The sequence below is a fragment of the Jatropha curcas genome, chromosome 8 (genome assembly GCF_041381405.1).
Source record: "Jatropha curcas cultivar XTBG-Jc1 chromosome 8, XTBG_Jcur_1.0, whole genome shotgun sequence".
Classification (NCBI taxonomy): Eukaryota; Viridiplantae; Streptophyta; class Magnoliopsida; order Malpighiales; family Euphorbiaceae; genus Jatropha; species Jatropha curcas.
This window is the reverse complement of record NC_143158.1, coordinates 1,499,851-1,519,632: the sequence shown is the minus strand read 5'-3', so window position 1 is coordinate 1,519,632 and position 19,782 is coordinate 1,499,851. Positions and strand designations below refer to the sequence as shown.

Below are 19,782 nucleotides of genomic sequence, written 5' to 3'. Positions count from 1 at the left end.
TTAAAAACCAGAAACAATGTCAGTTCAAACAAAAAACAAAAAAACAGAAACAATGGAGAAAAGAAGGACGGACACGAAAACTGCACTTCACATACCACGCACAACTTGAGATTCAACTTTCAACCTCCTTAACTCTCTCTTGTCCAGATGCGGGAGCTTTCCCGCCAAATCAAACAACCAGTAACAACCTCACTAACCGAACAGCCATGGCCGCCCATCACCAAGCCTCTACAACATTTCCATTGAAATTCGCTTTCTTTATAGCTTTCATCTCCCTCTTTCTTCTCCATTTTCTTAATTTTTCTAAAAAAACCCTAACCCTAACCCCCCGAAACGAGATCAATAGCACCACCAAGTACATAGTCCGTTTCACGGAATACAAAAAGGTGGAGCATCATCGTCAGTATTTGGAGTCAAGACTTAAATCGGCTGGCTGGGAATGGGTCGAGAGGCGAAATCCCGCCATGAAATACGCGACGGATTTTGGGTTGGTGGCGATCGAGGAATCCCAGAGGGAGAGATTGATTCGGGAGATTGAGAGATTGGCGATGGTTAAAGATGTGAATGTGGATTTGAGCTATAAAAGGGATATACTTGGTAGTAATAGTGGTGGTGCTTTTGTAAATGGGAAGAAACGACCGGGAAAGATATTCACTTCTATGTCTTTTAATGAAGGTTATCCAATGGCGGCAACCAGTAATTCTTCGATTCATTGGGGACGCCATCTTTTGATGCAGGTATGAGGATTTTCTTTTCTCTATTGTTAATGATTTATTCAATTTTTATTCTGTTTGCTTGGCCAGAAGCAAGTGAGTTGAAATATTTGAGTGGGCTCAGTCAAGGGCGTCTTCCTTTTCTTTTCTTTTTTCCCATCTTTATACAATGAGAATATCTAAGATATTGTTCTATCGTTTGACTTGGACATCTAATACAATTGTGGTGTGTTATTATTGCTGAGAGCTTGTGACGCTAATGATTATACTCTGCATCTCTGGTCCGCGTCTACATACAAATGGAAAATTCAACTGCATAACTCACTTCAATTCTTTTGGGCGTAAAAAATTGGTAGACTTCTTAAAAGAAAGTCTTTCAAATGAAATTCCTAATCCCTTTATGTTTGTAATGTCTTGGAGCTTCTTTAATTCTTTTGTAATCGCAGTGGAACGTGGACTATCTTAAAATCAAACTTTAAGGGACCAAATTTTTGTTCAACAATTTCTTTTTTCTCTTTGGTTTTACTTGCTTACAGTTTTTTATTCTGCTTCAGAAGTCACAGGTCACTTCCTTGTTTGGGGCAGATGTTCTTTGGGCGAAAGGCTATACTGGTGCTAAAGTTAAAATGGCTATTTTTGACACAGGAATTCGATCTGATCACCCACATTTCCGTAATATTAAGGTATTAGTCGTTGGTGGGAGATGTATGATTCTCTCAACGTTGGTTCTTTTGGATTCAGATTTCTGTTGCTATGATGCTATTTTCAGTTTTTATTTGTAACCGCAATGGTGGTTTTCATATTGACTCCTCATAAATTTTCAGGAGCGCACAAACTGGACCAATGAAGATACTTTGAATGACAATCTTGGTCATGGAACTTTTGTTGCTGGTGTTGTTGCTGGTCAAGATGCAGAGTGTCTTGGTTTTGCACCTGATACAGAGATATATGCATTTCGTGTTTTTACAGATGCACAGGTAATGATTGTTAGAAGTCAGAAATATGTTTATTAGCTTATTTTGTTGTATTTACATCTCATTTACTGAATTTGTGCTGATGTTGACACACATGTAAAGTGCACGTGTGCCTTCTGAGTTTAGTTCATAAACTTTTAAACATTATGCTTTAAAAATATGCTATTTTATATAATGGCCTGAAGTTTACGCTCATGGTAAAGAAATACTAATTTCACACATTATCATATGGCAAAGTTATTGTTTTAAAGCTAATGGAAGAGAGTATTAGCAGGCAATATGTAAGGAGTTTTATTCAGTCTACAATATCCTTTACAACCTTCATTTTTTAATAAAATTTTTTTTCATTCACTTTCTTTAGTTTATAAAATTTGGCAAGATTATGAGAATTTAGCCTTCAGCCTATTGCAGGTATCCTACACTTCATGGTTCCTTGATGCATTTAACTATGCTATTGCCACAAAGATGGATGTGTTGAATTTGAGCATAGGTGGACCTGATTACTTGGATCTGCCATTCGTTGAGAAGGTAAGACTTGTCTTGCTCGTATATTGTAGCCCAACAGCTGGACACGATTAATTTGATGCTTTTGCTTGACCTGCAACTAATGACTTCGGTTGTTCAAAGTGACTGGTGGTATTTTTCCCTCAAATATGTTTCAAGAAAGCTGGATATCTGTCTCATTGAATTCACTACTATTTAAAGCATTTCCTAGTGTACAGGATCAGTTTTGTTGATTTGCATATTTTTGCTGTGAAACTTCATTTACAAACTCTTTACACATCTGTCCACATAAAGTTTGCATATTTATGCGGTTAATGCTTACGACATCCTTGTCTACCAGGTATGGGAAATAACAGCCAATAATATCATTATGGTTTCGGCTATTGGAAATGATGGACCACTTTATGGAACTTTGAACAACCCAGCAGACCAAAGTGATGTTATTGGTGTGGGTGGCATAGATTACAGTGATCACATGGCCCCATTCTCATCTCGTGGCATGAGCACCTGGGAAATTCCTCATGGGTAATACACTGTACTCTGTTTTCTACAGGATTTATTATTATTGCATTAGTGAACTGTTGTAGTCATTTTATAAACTAGATGAACTTTCTGATGATGATCATGTGAATTATCTATCTTGGGCCTTGCTTAACATGTACTGAGTAAGTTTGTCATTTATTTTTCTCTAGTCCCTTGGTTTTTTCCCAGTATGGGTTATTTTTGGCATTGCTGACTAAACTTAATTGAGTAAATTTCTGGTATAGCTATGGTCGTGTGAAGCCAGATGTTGTTGCATATGGGCGGGAAATCATGGGATCGAAGATCAGCACTGGCTGTAAAAGTTTATCTGGGACTAGTGTAGCAAGTCCTGTGGTTGCTGGTGTGGTATGCCTGCTTGTCAGTGTCATCCCTGAAAATAGTCGTAAGGACGTTCTAAATCCAGCAAGCATGAAACAAGCACTAGTTGAAGGAGCTGCTAAGCTTTCTGGTCCTAATATGTATGAGCAAGGTGCAGGAAGAGTTAATCTGTATGTTCTTATACTTTTGTTTAGTTGGAATTCTTATTGGAACAATTTATCTTCTTGTTTTAAGAATTTTTAGAGGGTGGACTTTGTTTATTATTAAAATTACTCCACTTGTGACCTGGAAGTCACGAGTTCGAGCTGCAAAAACAGCCTTTTCGCAAAAACAGGGGGAAGGCTGCATATATCAGGCCCTCCATAGCCCACAAAAGTGGGATGCTTTATTCACTGCACCCTTCTCTTTCTTTCTTTTTTTTTTTTTTTTTAAAGAATTTTCTGGTTATGAGATAAGGGACATAACTTTACAGAAGCAGTTGATTTTTCAGTTGACTAGAAAAATAATGAGCACTTATTGTCAGCTTTTCTTTTATTTGTTGCTGTATTATTATCATTCAATCCTTTGATACCAGTATGATCACTTCGAGCTCTCAACTCCTTTTTCAGGTTAGAATCATATGAAATCCTAAAGAGCTACCGACCTCGGGCAAGCATCTTCCCTAGTGTTCTTGATTTTATGGATTGCCCTTATTCCTGGCCCTTTTGTCGTCAACCACTCTATGCTGGTGCCATGCCCATTATGTTTAATGCGACTATACTGAATGGAATGGGTGTCATCGGCTATATTGAAAGTCCACCAACATGGCATCCCGTGGATGAAGAAGGAAATCTTCTAAGCATTCACTTTACTTATTCAGAAGTCATTTGGCCTTGGACTGGTTATTTAGCACTCCACATGCAAATAAAGGAAGAAGGTGCTCAGTTCTCTGGAGAGATTGAAGGCAATGTAACTCTTAGGGTATACAGTCCTCCGGCTCCAGGTGAGAAGGGCCGTCGAAGTAGCACTTGTGTGTTGCAACTAAAATTGAAGGTGGTTCCAACTCCAGCAAGATCAAAGCGGGTTCTGTGGGATCAATTTCACAGCATCAAATATCCTCCTGGATATATTCCAAGAGACTCTTTGGACGTTCGCAATGATATTCTTGATTGGCATGGGGATCACCTACATACAAATTTTCATATTATGTTCAACATGTTACGAGATGCTGGTTACTATGTTGAAACACTCGGTTCACCTTTCACATGTTTTGATGCTCATCAATATGGGACACTTCTGCTAGTGGATCTTGAAGATGAGTACTTTCAAGAAGAGATTGAAAAACTGAGAGATGATGTTATTAGTGCTGGATTGGGGTTGGCTGTGTTTGCTGAATGGTATAATGTGGATACCATGGTAAAGATGAGATTCTTCGATGACAATACACGGAGCTGGTGGACTCCTGTTACTGGAGGTGCAAATATTCCAGCACTAAATGATCTTTTGGCCCCTTTTGGGATTGCTTTTGGAGATAAGATACTAAATGGTGATTTTTCTATTGATGGAGAGCAAAGTCGATATGCATCTGGAACTGATATTGTAAGGTTTCCAAGAGGTGGGTATCTGCACAGTTTCCCTTTCCTGGATAGCTCAGAAAGTGGAGCCACTCAGAATGTACTGCTGACTTCTGGCATGACCAAGGTGAAAACTGTGGTCTCCATTCATTGTTTGTCATACAGTCATTCTTCAAGGTCTAGTTATTAAATGTCGATTATTCTGCATTTTTTTCCTCAAGCATGGTACCTCTCTCTCTCTCTCTCTCTCTGTCTCTCTCTCTCTACAAGGCAAACATATACATGCACACATGCTTGATAAGAAATTTACTCGATGAATACTTAAAATACTTGTAAAACCCTTTTTTTTTCATGGACAATTTTTTTTTTTTACTTCAGCATTTCAAGGGCAGTTGGACCTCGTCAACATTACTTCTCCATTCCATTAAATTTGACACTTTTTACTTCTTCTTTTGTTCCATTTATGTGACAATTTAGAAAATGAAGGTAGGATTAATTATTTTATTTCAAATTTATCCTTATCTAGATATCTCTACTAAACTCTCTCTCTTAATTACAAAGAATTAATAAAAGGGTAATGTAACAATTACTCTTATTTTTTTCTAGAATTGAGGTCGTTCAATTATTTAGCATTTAATTTTTTTCCCTTTTTCTGCTGAAGAATGGGTGGAAGTAATATATATCAACATTATGCAGGCAGACTCTCCAATTCTTGGCCTTGTAGAGGCGGGTGAAGGTCGTATTGCAGTTTATGGGGACTCCAATTGTCTGGATAGCAGTCATATGGTTACTAATTGTTACTGGCTTTTGAAGAAACTGTTAGAATTCACCAGTGGGAATATTAGAGACCCTTTGCTCTTTGCAGATTCTGTGAAACTAGATACAGGCATTTACATAGATGATAATCAATTACCTTCTCGAAGAACTGATGTGAATTTCTCTTCATATTCTGCTGTTGTGAAAAAGGATCTGATATGCAAGAGTGACTCCAGATTTGAAGTGTGGGGAACTAAGGGATACAATCTACATGTTAGGGGAAGGAACAGAAGACTTCCAGGCTATCCTGTTATAGATCTGGGGAGAGGCTTGAATTTTAGTGTTGACACTTCAAGTTCGAGGCGTCCAAAGTTTACCAAGAAAAGCAAGGGCGACTTGTTGGGAAATAGTTACTGGAGCATGCTCTATGGAGATGAGGTATGAAATATGCAATCCATTAAGATGTCTTATTATTTACTATAGTGCTTTTGTCTCCCCTATAAGTAAAAGTTTCATTCTCATTAGTAGTTGTATTCCCTCTCATTTGCAGCTTGATGCTCCTAGGCTAGTTGCTAGTCATTGGCTTGTACCTGCAGCTGTGGCAGTTACTGGTTGGTGAAAAATCATCTCACTTCACAAACTTACAAAAAACTTTTTATAGTTTTCCTTTTGTACTTCACTGATTTACTGGCTTTTTTATAGGCCTTTTATTACTGTTGAGCATTTGGCGGATTCGACAGAGGCGGCGTCGGAGGAGAAGAGGATCTGGCTCAGGTCGGTTAAGCAATCTGTAGCTGGAGACTGATCATTCCACCTGCTCTGCTCCTGAAATGTTGTTACAAAATCTGAGTATTTTATATTGTTACACATTAGTGAGAGTTATTGCAGGCACTGTGATAGGAATTAGCTTTGTATTGGGGTAGAGTTGAGTTGTACATTGCTGTTGGTTCGTTCAGATGCCTGCAATGACACAAATTTTTTGAAGTAACATCTTGTAATGCCACAAATTTTTGAAGAGTGAAGGAATCATAGATCATTTGGAAACAGCCCTTAGGAACAAGAAAATTTGCCTGCCGGTTATGGGTTATGGATTAGCCTACCGCAATATGGATATGCTTCCTTCAGCAAGCTAATTAATTATCGAATTACTTCCGTCTACAAATAATTATCACGTTTGCGAAAGCACTTTGTCCATAAATAAGTATCATGTTTGTGGATTTAAGAGAGAGTAATTTTTTTTTTTTTCATTTGTAGCCTTTACAAACAATGAATATTAATTGTTATACTTCTCAAAAATCTCTCTTCAGTGCGAATAAGGGTAATTTTGTCAATATATTTAATAGTTTATCACAATTTAGACAAATGAAATGGTTTTTTTTAGAAACAGAGGGAATTATGAACACGTCGTAATTGGATTGGGGGACACAATGCACAGTGGACTAGATAGCCTTTGGTGCTCATTGTGATGGACATGATTTTTCGATAGAAAGTTTAATCTCTCCGATAGTGCGAACTACAGCACCTAAAAAAAAGCTGTTGACTTGGACAACCTGGTTAGTCTTTATTTTTTGACGAGTTATCGGCTCTGTTACATGCGGATGCGGTGGAACGGCAGCGCCTAAAATTTCGGTCGATCTCCTCGCATACAATACGCTGCCGTTTTTGTGACCCTAAACTAACGTTTATCCTTTACTCCGTAAACGTTAAATTTTGGGAGAAAGGCCGAATGACATAATAAATTGAATATATCGAGTCCGCGAGATTAATTGACCAAAGGATGTTTGAATTTATGAAATCGTTTACTCATCAATTGAACATGCAAGTCCGCAGCCAATAAACCCAGAAAATAAGAGATTTTTGCACAATGACTGCAATAAGACAGAAACTTCGTGGAAACTTCCAACACAAACAATCAGATTCCAGAGAAGAAACAAAGCTAAGAGCAAGAATAAAAGGAAGAACAAGATAAACAGATCCAATGTTTTTGAGTTCTTTCTTTCTAGCACTGTTGTATATTAATATACATGGAACCTGAACCTGAACATCTTTCCCTGACTTGCTGCAACAGTGTGGGTTTGCAGAGGTGTGTCTAACATTCACAGCCTGAAGATCTTTGTTGCCGTCCACCCCCCACATCAATGGTTTCAGGAAGGTAACTTCATTATTGATGAAAAAAACATCACCAAATTGGTTAGTATGGCAACCAAATAACTAAGTCAGAAAATGAATACAAAGTTTGCACTGGTATTTCTAATGCAGTTATACAGAACTAACGATTTTTCTTTTTTCCCCTTATTGAGCTCTGATACAGTAATTTCTGCCAACACATATATATATTGCAGAAAATCCGTTCAGTTGTGACAAAAACATACTTCCAATAAAGCATATAAATAGGTGTTTGGCCCAGAAGGGTTGCTCAATAAGGGGAAGGTACAGCAATTCATGGTCTTGGCTAATAGAGGTGTTCAACCTCAAAAAGGAAAAAAAGAGGAAGAAAACAATTTAGCCTTGTAGGAACTTTTAATAGATAAAAGGAAACTAGCAATAAGAATATCCATCTACAGTAGAAATCCATGAAATGTAGCTTCCATTTTGGCACAGTTACTTGCCATGACTTGGGCCAATAGTAGATTGACAGATCTTAGCATGGCAAAAAAATTTTGAAAATGAATTCAGACATACTCACATTTCTTCTTCAGGTTCATTTTTCAGAGCATTCTTGGCAATACACTGGAAAGCAGCTTCCACATTAAATCCCTCTTTTGCAGATGTTTCAAAATAAGGAATATTTCCTTTGGAGGCACACCATGCCTTTGCCTTCTTCTCAGATACCTGTTAATTGGTAGGACAAAACCATGATATACCTCCTAAGATCCTGAACGGAAATAAGATCCCGGACAACAACCACAAATTTCTAAATAGAGGCAGTATAAGGAGAAATAAATTCATCTTACAACACGACTATTGCCACCATCAACATCTATCTTATTCCCCAGAACAACAAATGGGAAGTTTTCAGGATCAGAAGGGCTGGCCTGAATATGAAGAAAAAATGATGACTTAGTGATAAAATGGAAGGAAGAGATTTTCCCATGCTAATGGCTTAATAATACCTGAATCAGAAACTCCTCTCGCCAATTATTGAGGTTATCAAATGACTTCCCTACGTTCACATCATAGACAAGAACACAACAGTCTGCACCACGGTAAAATGCCACTCCTAGACTTTGAAATCTTTCCTGCCCTGCTGTGTCCCATATCTGAAAGTTTGCACAATGGGATGACGTCAGTTGTAAGCAGAGATGCTTATAAGTTCTCTTCATTGAGTTAAAGCGAGAAACATAGCTTACATTTCAAATGCTTCTTTCTCTGCTCTAATTAGCTAACCTCAACATTAACCCTCCAGACTAACTTTGTTATATTGGTATATGATTTTCCAAAATTTAGCATAGGCTTATAGATATGCTTCTATGGCAAGGCGAGTGGCTTTAGGGTTTCAGAAACAGAAAGGAGAAGAAGACCAAAATGACATGGGCTCAAAGGTAAAAGATGAGTTAGTTTCACAACTGTGCAGAACCAATAACCTCAAAAATAAAAAAGGACTACGTATTCATATCATCAGGAGAAATGAAAACTATTTAGTTTCCAAAAGCGATAAATATGAACGGATACATCATGCACATCCATTTGTGGCTAGCAGAAAAAAAATGTAGATAGACACGCAATTTGAAATCAACGATCATAACAAACCTGCAGTGTAAAAAGACGGTCCTCAAACTGAACTTCTTTAGTCAAGAAATCAGCCCCAATAGTTGCTTTGTACTGATTGCTGAATTTCCGGTTCACATACCTAAATTCTTAGTTCAAGGGCAAACACCACAGAAATATGCCAGAAATCCAAAAAGAAAAAACACAAATAAAGCTGAATTTCAAGATTTAGGATACTGATTCATGAGAGATGTCTTCCCAACCCTGTCAATAATCGCCACAGAAATTATTCAAATCACTGAACAAGCACAAGAGCTCAAATATCGAGAAACAAGCGACAGTTGTTGCCAAACCAATGAATGACTTTCAAAGACAATTTCTGATCTGATCTCAAAATTTCAACATTTCAGACCCAGAGGAAAAGAAATTCCTCCAGAGAGACAGTGCAGTGGAGCGAACGATAACCAGTTGATTTAGCGCGAACTTGTTTTATTTCTAATTACTCAAACAACACGAAAAACAATTTAAGGTTCATAACTTTCTTCATTTTGGTTCATCAGTTTTCTCAATGAACAAACTGCTAGAAACAATGCGGCCGAACTAGCTCCAAAGATTATTATAACTATATCCCGAAAGAATGAAAACAAAATTCTATTTCAAGATTTGGCATTTGCGTCATGAAATTTCAAATTCACATTGAGATTGATCCAATTAGGTAACGGGATAAACGTGAACGATTCAGTATTCAAGTACATGAAGAAGAAAAAGAAGCATAATTTATTAAGCTTCCAATTTTAATTAATTTTCTCGGTGACCAAACAAAAACGATATAATGATAAAAGAAAGAAACACTGAAGAGGCGCTAACCCGCTGTCGCCAAGGATAATGACTTTGAGAAGCATGCGTCTCCGAGAAGCCATCTTTGGATTGGAAAGCTAAACTTCAATTCTCTGTTACAAATACAGACTTTTAGTTACTTGTCCTCTACATTAGTTAGATAATCTAATGCTCCATCCGGCCTTCTAGTGAAAAATAAAACAAAAATGAAAACTGCTAATTCAATTGACCGACCAAAATAATACAGATAATTAATTATTCACGATTAGCAACTAACGGTCAGAGCCAATTAGCCAAAAGAGGCCCAACGACTTTTTTTTTTTTTTTTTTTTATGTACTAAAATGCCTCACGCGTTGCTTAGAACGACAATCTGCGCCTTAGCAATTCGCTACAGCCTAAAATGCTGATGTGTTGTCGTCTCTTTGTATGCTGATGCCGTCTTGGCAGTCATAACCCCTAACACTAAGAGTAGGCATTAAAGGAGGGTTGAGATATGACCACAAAATCACAAATTTCTTTTATTTTTTGATAGTTTTACAATTTAATGAGTTGAGTTCGTAAATTCAATGTAATGCTACCTCTATTCCAAAATACTTATTACATTTGAGAAAATAGCATGCTCCAAAATATTTTATATCTGTGGTTTCAAAGAGTAATAAATATTTTTTTCACTGTTTACCCTTTATAGATGGCCAATAATTATTACTTCAATTTAAGAGTTTTTTTTTTTGAAGAATTAATATTAAATTAAGGGTAATATAGTCAATTTCTTCAATAATTTATTATAATTTAGACAAATTTAATGATTTTTTCAAGAAATATAATGCGAAAAGTATTATAAAATAGAGACATTATCTCACTGGGCTTGTTAAATGGACAGCTTCAAAATAGGCCCATTAGCCCAAAAAAATGAGGCCGGAGGCTAAGCGGGATACAAATTATGACTGGCAGTTGGCTGAGTCAGTCCAGAAACACCTAGCTGGCGTAGCCAATATTCTTTCAGGAAAAAAAAATATTCTTATTGTTTAAATAGAAGAAAAGTCCTGGCTTAACGTTTAAAATAGAAGAAAAGCCAAAAAGTAGTATAAGGTGGCCACATTCTTCTCCAGCAAATACAAATAGAGTGCCACCACTTTTGACACTCTCAATGACCTTTATGGCTTTATGGGCACTAGATAATGGCCCCACAACTTGTTTTGTTTGACTTTGACAGGCTTGCTATTTTGCTTTTTTAAAAGGAAAATGCACCCATGGTGTTTACTTCATTTAAGTTGGCAGGTCCTGCTCAGAAAATAATGGGTGACGTTGCTTATATCACCAAACAGAGCTTCACCAAAAGCTAAAACGACTTCAAAACGATTTTACCCATTGGAAAAGATTGAGGAATTTTTTTTATATAAATTATTGAACTCTACAGCCTGGATTCGCTCGCCATCCATGCTTTCCGACAAAGACAATCTAACTGCTTAACCACAATTCAAGAAAATGTACAAGGAGAATGAAGTAGTATAATTAAGGAAGAAATCAAGAATTCCTAACAAACTTTAACCAAAAAATAAATATACATATTTAAGCAATGAATAAAAGAATCAAGCCTGTAGTTTCATTTTCTCTTGTGTTCGTTTATAAACATTGATAGATACATATTAAAACTGATAACTCAAAATCAGGGGGCGAAAACCAAAAAAGAAAAAAGAATTGTATATGTTATCACATCTGAAACATGCCATTCTTGGGATCGATAAATGTGACGTCTAAGTGAGGGTGACAGTGAGTGAGAACGAGGAGGCGTCTAGTTCTTTACAGAAAAATTGAGGCTTCTGTTACCGTGAACTTCCGTTTAAACCTTGGCTGTTTCTCTTCATCTTTCCCATTTCCATTTCTTGGGTATTCTTACCTTCGCTGCTTGAGCCGGAAGGGTATAAACCATATTCACTAGTTCGTCCACTATATTCACTACTAGCACCGTACTCCTGACTTCCCAGTGCCATCTTCCTGAATCTTATCATGTCCTCATTGTATTGGCTGGTGTCGTAGTCTGAACTGCCACTGTATAAACTACTGTGTCCAGGTCTCATTCCTTCATTAAGATCAGACAGAGCCACGTCTCCTTCTAGAGCTCGGACTACCTGCTCAAGTTTAAATGTAGAAGATACCAAATTAGCATATTTATTTAAACAAATTATTTCTGATCAACTATCTTTTCGACTCAAGTAGCACTGGATCTCAGTGCGAGTCTAAACATGGTATTTCTATCACCAATCACACACAATCTAGATACTTCAGAACCATTTGTAAACAGTACAGCTACCAGGTCAAAACAAACTAACTGAAGTTGAGTTTTAAGTGTTTAATTCCCTTAATATTACCTGACTCATACGTGGTCGACGCCGGGCTGAATGACGCACACAAGCAGCAGCACAAGCAACCATGCGAGCCATCTCATTATTGTCATAACTATTTTGCAGTTTTGGGTCTGCTAGAGTATCAAAGTTCCCATCTTCTAAAGCTCGTGTGAGTAAAGGCCTTGCCTGTTTAAGAACATTAAAGTATACTTCAGATTTCTCCATGATTTCAACCATATATTATTATGTGTTTGACGCTTGTGCTGCATCCATATGCTTTGTATGCACGTTACAAGTTTATAACTCACCCAGTCCACCAAACTGTCCTCCATGAAAGTCTGTGCAGAGTCAACAGGGCGACGTCCAGTAATCAACTCCAGAAGCATAACCCCAAAGGAAAATACATCAGATTTATCTGTTAGTTTACCACTTGCTGCATATTCTGGAGCCAGATACCTGTATAATAAGCATGTGAGTGCTTGAAGAATAACCTATCAATATTAGTTGCCAAAGCATCATGAGTAGAGAATTGACCAAGAAAACATATCTGCTTAACAACAATGTTAATTGCAACAGAAACAGAATAAACAACTGTCCATCCAAACATGTCACCTGAGTTCCAGTCTTAATAAACTGCATATGAACACAGTCCATATACTAGAGCTAACTACATTGTATCAAAGATTCAAGATGTTTAAAACAAGTACTGGAGAAAGCAAGACCTTCAAAAACAGGATTCACTCGTTAAACATGTTCCCAAAATGCAAGCATGAGCAGTCCAGGTCATACTAGGGTTTATTTCAGACACACAGTCAACACCGGAATACTGAGCAATGGGACTACAGTAATATTAAGGACTTAGTCTTACCCAAAAGTTCCCATCACCCGGGTGGAGACATGTGTATTAGCATCAGAAGAGAACTTTGCTAAGCCAAAATCTGCAACCTGAGGGAAAGATTTATCACAAGAATAAATAGAAGTCAAAAGGATGGTGTGGAATCCAATCAGATTAAAAAAACAAAAACACAATTACCTTTGCCTCAAATTTGAAATCTAAAAGTATATTAGCTGCCTTAATATCACGATGAATGATCTTGGGATGACCTGAGGAAAAGTCAGCTTAAAATGAACATAACAATATATTACATACGCAAGTGAAGGAAGACAAACACATTAGGAACTTACAATCTTCATGAAGGTATGCAAGTCCTTTTGCAGACCCCAAAGCAATTCTGAGCCTTGTAGTCCAATCCATGGTAGGTCGACCCTTTCCTGCAATGAGATGAGGATCTCTATTAGATAGATGTAGCCCAAATATAGAAGATCAGTTTAGAAGTATATTTTCTAAACATGAAGGACAGCTTATTGAAACCAATTTAATGAGAAAAGGGAGGGAGGCATTGAAAAATCAATATAGCAAAAGCATCAGAAACAGTTTACAATACCATGACCATGTAAAAGCAGCAAACAGAGAGTAATTTCTATCAAAATTTTTCAAACATACCATGCAAGTGAAACTCCAAAGTGTTGTTTGGCACGAACTCATAAACAAGCAGTCTCTGAGACCCAGTAATACAATACCCAACCAACGAAACAAGATGTTTGTGATGCACTCGGCTAATGATTTCAATTTCTGCCTGGAATTCACGCTCCCCTTGCCCGCTTCCAGCTTTTAGCTGTTTGACAGCTACTTCTTTTCCGTTTGGAAGGACACCTCTGTGCACATACCCAAAACCACCTTGACCAAGGAGGTTAGCATCAGAGAAGCCATCAGTCGCCCTTGCTAATTCCTCAAAGGTAAATGTGCTCTTTGAGAAACCCAAAGAAAGGCCTGGAGAAGGTGGTGGGAGTGGGTTTTCAGAGCCAGAATAATTGGAGCCAGAGCCACCACTGGAGTTCATGAAAGCCGGTGGAGGTGGTGGTGGAGGCATTGAAACACGTTCAGGAGGATATGGTGGCCTTGAAGCAACTGGTGGTGGAGGACTAGGTTTCGGCATTGCGGCAGCACGATCTGGAGGAGGAGCATGTTGTTGCCAATACTGCTGTTGACCACCATAAGGGCCATCTGGAAATACAACATTTGCAAGTTTGTGAACCGTACTAAGGCTACCAGTTACAACACATGCATAACATTATATTGAGTATACGAAATGCATCGGTGTTTGCCAATATGCAGATTGAAATAGAATAAAATCCGAAAAAACCATCCGTGACTCTATGGACTACTCATTTGAAGCTATCGCAAGTATCATCTTAATTTTTTATGCTTATAAGTACATTTATAATCAGTATTAAAAATTTCAATGAAAAATATTATAAAACCGAAGACAAACACAGACTAATAATTTACAAAGGAATGAATATGGGTGTTTTGTTTTTCCTAGAATGACCAGATGAAAAATCTAATCTTTGTCAAAAAAAAAAAAAAAAACAAAAACAAAAAAAATCCACCCCGAATCTCAAAATACAAAAAGATCTCACCTTTAGGCCCAGGAGGAGGTGGAGGGACATAATAGACAGCCTCATCATCGTTCCTCCTCTTCTTCCTCCTGAAACAAAGGCACAATAAACTCAAAACTAAAAGAATGGCCACTCCTCCAATAGCTATCCCCACTACCACCCCTGTCGATATCCCCGAGGAATTCGTGGAAGGTGGACTAGCAGAAGACGGTGGAGGTGGACTCTTAGTGCTAGGGGTAGACGGGGTTCCAGAATTGGCTGGAGGAGGCGGTGTTCTAGAAGGCGGAGGAGGAGAGGGCGTGGTTGAAGGCGGAGAAGGGGTAGACGGTGTGGTTGAAGGCGGAGGAGAGGTGGCCGATGGAGGAGGAGGAGCAGGTGGAGAAGGTGAAGGAGTAGAAGGCGGCGGCGGAGAGGATGATGCGGCTGGAGCTGGTGAAGTAGCAGCTGGTGGTGGAGGTGATGGGGTTGCTGGTGGAGGTGCTGCAGGAGTAGCAGGAGGTGGTGCAGAGGGAGTGGCTGGTGGAGGGGCGGCAGGGGTGGCCGGAGGTGGAGCCGTTGAGTTCGTCGACGGCGGCGACGTGGGAGCGGGAGCTGACATTGTAGCAAAAATATAATTTCTGTATATTCACTACTAGTTTTAAAACAAAAGAACCATCTGAGGTAGAAAGAGGAGGTGTAAGTAGAGACAGAGTAGAGTCCTACGCAACGCTAACAGCGCGTTTTCTGAGATTTGTAAGTTTGAAGGATATTATTTTTTCTTTTTTTATTTTCATTTTTTGCGTGGGGTTTTGGAGTTATTGATATTTCGGACAAAAGCGAACAGCCAAGTCGGACTCCCTGTTCACATGTGCGAATAGAATTATGGGGCCCACACGTATGGCCCGCGGTTCTACTCCGGCATTTTTATTCATCGATTTGGGCTTGGATATTTGTTCCGTGCTTTTTATTTTTATATGTTTGGTGCCATTTGCCATGTGATCCTTGGAACCTTTTTCTTTTTTAAGATTTTATATTTAACTATTTAAGTAACGGTATATTTCATTTTTCTTTTTTAAGAATTTGATTAATCTTTTTACTAATTTATAAATATTTTATATTTAAAATATTTCGATAATAAGAACTGCATCACGTATAACGTTTATAGCTCATTAATTATCTCTTTACCAATTTTCATTGCATCGACATGATATTAACTTTATTGGATAATTTTCTTCTAAAAAAATAAAACTTTATTGGATAGTTTTAAAATAATTTTTATTAGATCAATGAATAATAAAGTCTGCCTAAGAATTCACCATATATGAAAATGCATCTCCCTCGTATGTAAATAAAATGAGTATAAACTTATGTAAGTCCATGCAATTTAGCATTCATCATTCTTTTTTCTTTTACATTTATTTTTTGAGAATATAAAAAAGTAATACATCTGCATTGATTTTCCTCCCTTAAAATTTTAAATTCATAATATTTTTTAAGGAAAAAAAATGATATACACTGCAAATTAGATAACTCTTGATTTTTTAACTGATATTAACTTTAAAATTACATTTATCTCAATATCACTGTATCAATAATAACCCTATTTGTCTTAATATAATTTTAAATTTATTCACTTAAGATCATTTTTCACATTATAATTGACAAGCGAACCAGTTACGTAAAATAATAAATTTAAATTCAAGCGCAATGAAGGCTTTAATATTTCAATTTAGAAATAGGAAGTAAATAAAAGTAATAGCTGGGTAAGATTAAGAAATTAAAGTAAATTTATTATTAATCCAAATGAACAAAAGCTTAGCTGGTCAAAGCCTCAAAGGATTAGGTAAACTCTCCATATTTAAATAACCATATATTGTGAGTTTAGCGTTTTACAGTTATGTGGCCGTTACTCTAAGCAAAGGAAAAACAAGGCTGGATAGTGGATACCAACACTTTAGGATTTGGACGTGTTTCCTAATTATTTATAAATTATTATTAATATATATATATATATATATATATATATATATATAAATATTGCCCACTTGAAACATTATAATTTAAATAAATGTATAAATAATTAAATACAATACAGAATGTCATCATTAATAAAATCATTAATTTGAAATTATATAATTAATTTTCTTCCATTGAATTTTATTAAAATAGCTATGAAACCAAATGCACATCTTATCATATTGCATACAAATTATTATCAATTTAATAAATATTATTTAAATGAAAGAATTAGCATTATCATATAAATTATAATCCACAATGTGATTTCAGTGTATCAGACTTATCATGTTGGTCAGACAAAAAAAAAAGTTATTACTCTTTTTTTTAACTTAATTTTATCCTTTTTTTATGTATAAATGTTTAAATAATTAGAGAGATGTCACCCATTTTTATAATTTCTTTTTACTTTTCTTACATAAATTTCATTTTTTGGGTCCACCAATGAATTGACGAAAAAATTAGTTCATCTTTATATAAATATGGAAAAATAAATAAATAAATTGCATAATTTTTATAGCAATATGACATTTTATGCACCAAACTATATTATAAATCAAATTGCATACGCCTTACCAATGCTTTTTTATTTTTTATTTTTTATTTTTTTCGTGTAGGATGAACTTTTACTTTTTGCTGTAATCTTTTTAAAAAAGTTTGTCTTCTATCTTTTCAGGGTATCCCCACCCCGACAAATAACATTTTGAAAATTAAAAATTTCCTACAGATTTTGGGTAAATTACAGGATAATTGCATAGTGCCCCAAAAAATTGTTGTATTTCAGTTTTATCCCCGAAACCTTATCATCTTTTACTTTTACTCCATTTGTTTCAATTAGATTTTATTACATTCGTTCCCTGTGATTTTCAAATTAAAAAATCACCTCCGAATTTAAGAAGAAAACTGTGTCAAACCTAAAACGAGAGCAAATAAACTTAATAGAGAAGAATGTAGAAGAAAGTTGCCAAATGGCAGCATTACCATTTACATTCCAAGAGGAAAATTGAACAATGTGCAGCTGGCCAATCTGCACCAAGTCATCAGTCAATAACTTAACTTGTTGGTTGGAAATTTTAATTCGCAATAAGATAGATAAGCCAGGGATTATTTTCCTCTGCACTTTTATTTATTTTTAGGATATATATCTCTCCAATTTTTTAAATTGAGGATGAAGATTTTAATAAAATTAAAATTTAATTTTTGGGGATCTTGAAAATATAATTTTAAATGTGTAATCAAAGCAGTTAATGAGTAGGTTGGGTTTTGGAAATTGATAAGATTGATTTAGTACAATTTTGGAAAGAAAATTGCAATCATAATCGGTGAATGTATTCTGCCAGGTTTGGTGGTGGAGGGTGGCAGATTCGTACTAACAACCCTTTTATTAATCTTTAATTGTATTAATTCTTACTACTGTTGCCAGATATATATATAGATTACAATAAGGGATCTTGGCTAATTACCAATACACCCCAACCCATTGAGTTATTTCCATGGACCCACACGCATTCTTTTAATTATATTTTTTTCCAATCATATAATAAGCGTTAATACGCAGGCAGCGGCCTAAATGATTCTAGAAATCATAATGCAATAGCAGAGGCGTGTTCAAATGTGGGAGGCAGCACTGGAGCACAACTGTTTCAAATATATCACCATTTTGACTTTGAAATAGTCAAATTATGTCTGTCTTCTAATTGGCAAGTGCTTACCCATTCCCTTGATATAATTTGTGAAATTAAAAGAGCTATTTTTAGTAATACTTTTTCTTTTTAATAATGGAACTTATTAGATATAAACACAATTAAATAAAAATAACAAATTTACACAATTGACCCCAATTAGTTTTAGTTATTTCACTCATTCAATTCAAAAATGTTACAAAATCTACGATTGAGATATACATACACTTCAACTCAAAAAAGGATCGTTCTCTCTCTCTCTCTCTTATTAGGAGAAGGAGCATCCTCTTATATTGGTTTGTGATACAGACAAAAAAACCCTGTCTATTAGTGGGTAGCCAGTGACTGAAGGAAAAACAGAATGGATAAAAATTTCAAGATTGGCATGGAATTTGGGTTTGAAATTTTATTTTGTTTACTCATCTAGAGGGGAAGGGTGGTGGTGGAATTGAAGATTAAGGGCTGAAAAATAGAGGTGGGCCATGGATTGGAGACTCACATCACATGGGGATGCTTTTATTATATTGATTCATTCTCTTCTCATAATTAGTGGCATGACATTCGCCTATCTGCCGCTGACTGACTAAAGCCCACTATAAAAATATTCATTTTAATCCAGCTATCCATGTCATTTGTCGCATTAAAATATGGAATCTTTATAAATATTCGTTTCTTCTATTTTAAAATTCAAATTAACGTGTTAATTCAACTGTTAACCAATTTTAATCCTCCTATCCGAAAGGAATTATGTGTATTATGAGATAAATATTATGTTTCATGAAAAATCTTTTATTTGCCAAATTAAAAATTTTATTATTTTTTTAAAAATAAGTAATCGTACGCACATCAAAATATAATATAGTAATAAGTGCACGTATAATCTAACAATAAATCTGGATTCAAATTTCTTTCTCTCGATACTAAAAAAAAATAATAATCATTGCAATTTACTTTTTTATTCTCATTTAATATGGAATTGTTAGATTTTAAGTGTGAAACCAGTGATGATCCAGATATCTTAATCATGGTAATAAGCCGTTTATTTTTATTTTTTTTTTTACAGTATTCCCTTGCCTCATAATATGGTTATATTGCCGTTTAGCGGTGGATTATACAATTAATTCTCAAGGGCTGTAGCCTATAGGCTTTGACTTTTACCTTAACCACCCCCCTCTGGAGGGAAATAAACTACCAGATTAATGCCAGCTAAGAATTTAGCTAAACTGGCAGAATGAGTCAGGTCAACCAACATTAATTAATTTTCAAATCAATAATTGGTTAACCGTTAACAAATTAAGAATTCCGCGTTTCCACGTACAAAAATGGGCTTCACAGCAACTGGGGCCCGAGGCTTCCTCGTTACGGGCTTAAAACCATTAAGATAGCATTTTTG

At 36.1% G+C, this 19,782-nt stretch overlaps 3 protein-coding genes across 4 annotated transcripts; 1 reads left to right on the top strand and 2 right to left on the bottom strand.

Moving 5' to 3' along the window:
* The first annotated feature begins 7 nt into the window (after positions 1–7).
* Positions 8–6,407, top strand: S1P (SITE-1 protease). 2 transcript variants are annotated; one of them, XM_012221310.3, is made up of 10 exons: positions 8–737; positions 1,271–1,396; positions 1,538–1,690; positions 2,099–2,215; positions 2,532–2,716; positions 2,959–3,222; positions 3,661–4,732; positions 5,302–5,799; positions 5,912–5,972; positions 6,064–6,407. In XM_012221310.3, the coding sequence occupies exons 1-10, from the start codon at positions 207–209 to the stop codon at positions 6,153–6,155; spliced, it is 3,099 nt and encodes a 1,032-aa protein (XP_012076700.1). In that variant the 5' UTR covers positions 8–206; the 3' UTR covers positions 6,156–6,407. The 2 variants fall into 2 exon arrangements, with proteins under 2 accessions (XP_012076700.1, XP_012076699.1); XM_012221309.4 differs by having other exon boundaries at positions 10–737; positions 1,268–1,396.
* A 788-nt stretch (positions 6,408–7,195) lies between these two features.
* On the bottom strand, positions 7,196–10,118 carry LOC105637724 (ras-related protein Rab7). Its single transcript, XM_012221308.4, has 7 exons — positions 9,937–10,118; positions 9,307–9,333; positions 9,112–9,211; positions 8,475–8,621; positions 8,316–8,396; positions 8,048–8,193; positions 7,196–7,517 (listed from the first exon to the last, which is right to left on the bottom strand). The coding sequence occupies exons 1-7, from the start codon at positions 9,987–9,989 to the stop codon at positions 7,451–7,453; spliced, it is 621 nt and encodes a 206-aa protein (XP_012076698.1). The 5' UTR covers positions 9,990–10,118; the 3' UTR covers positions 7,196–7,450.
* Positions 10,119–11,488: 1,370 nt separating this feature from the next.
* Positions 11,489–15,447, bottom strand: LOC105637723 (proline-rich receptor-like protein kinase PERK15). Its single transcript, XM_012221307.4, has 8 exons — positions 14,734–15,447; positions 13,757–14,317; positions 13,438–13,524; positions 13,286–13,356; positions 13,121–13,197; positions 12,561–12,708; positions 12,277–12,438; positions 11,489–12,036 (listed from the first exon to the last, which is right to left on the bottom strand). The coding sequence occupies exons 1-8, from the start codon at positions 15,308–15,310 to the stop codon at positions 11,731–11,733; spliced, it is 1,989 nt and encodes a 662-aa protein (XP_012076697.1). The 5' UTR covers positions 15,311–15,447; the 3' UTR covers positions 11,489–11,730.
* Between the last annotated feature and the right edge of the window lie 4,335 nt (positions 15,448–19,782).

What these genes read in the sequence shown, in the direction of transcription:
- LOC105637724 (XM_012221308.4), bottom strand. Translation starts at nt 9,989, where the DNA reads ATGGCTTCTCGGAGACGCATGCTTCTCAAAGTCATTATCCTTGGCGAC. An exon ending in AAGACATCTCTCATGAATCA is followed by an intron (nt 9,212 to 9,306) that starts GTATCCTAAATC and finishes CTAAGAATTTAG; the next exon opens with GTATGTGAACCGGAAATTCA. An exon ending in AATGAACCTGAAGAAGAAAT is followed by an intron (nt 7,518 to 8,047) that starts GTGAGTATGTCT and finishes TCAATAATGAAG; the next exon opens with TTACCTTCCTGAAACCATTG.
- S1P (XM_012221309.4), top strand. Translation starts at nt 207, where the DNA reads ATGGCCGCCCATCACCAAGCCTCTACAACATTTCCATTGAAATTCGCT. An exon ending in GACGCCATCTTTTGATGCAG is followed by an intron (nt 738 to 1,267) that starts GTATGAGGATTT and finishes ATTCTGCTTCAG; the next exon opens with AAGTCACAGGTCACTTCCTT. An exon ending in CACATTTCCGTAATATTAAG is followed by an intron (nt 1,397 to 1,537) that starts GTATTAGTCGTT and finishes ATAAATTTTCAG; the next exon opens with GAGCGCACAAACTGGACCAA.
- LOC105637723 (XM_012221307.4), bottom strand. Translation starts at nt 15,310, where the DNA reads ATGTCAGCTCCCGCTCCCACGTCGCCGCCGTCGACGAACTCAACGGCT. An exon ending in ACCTCCTCCTGGGCCTAAAG is followed by an intron (nt 14,318 to 14,733) that starts GTGAGATCTTTT and finishes TTGTATTTCCAG; the next exon opens with ATGGCCCTTATGGTGGTCAA. An exon ending in TTTGGAGTTTCACTTGCATG is followed by an intron (nt 13,525 to 13,756) that starts GTATGTTTGAAA and finishes ATCTCATTGCAG; the next exon opens with GAAAGGGTCGACCTACCATG.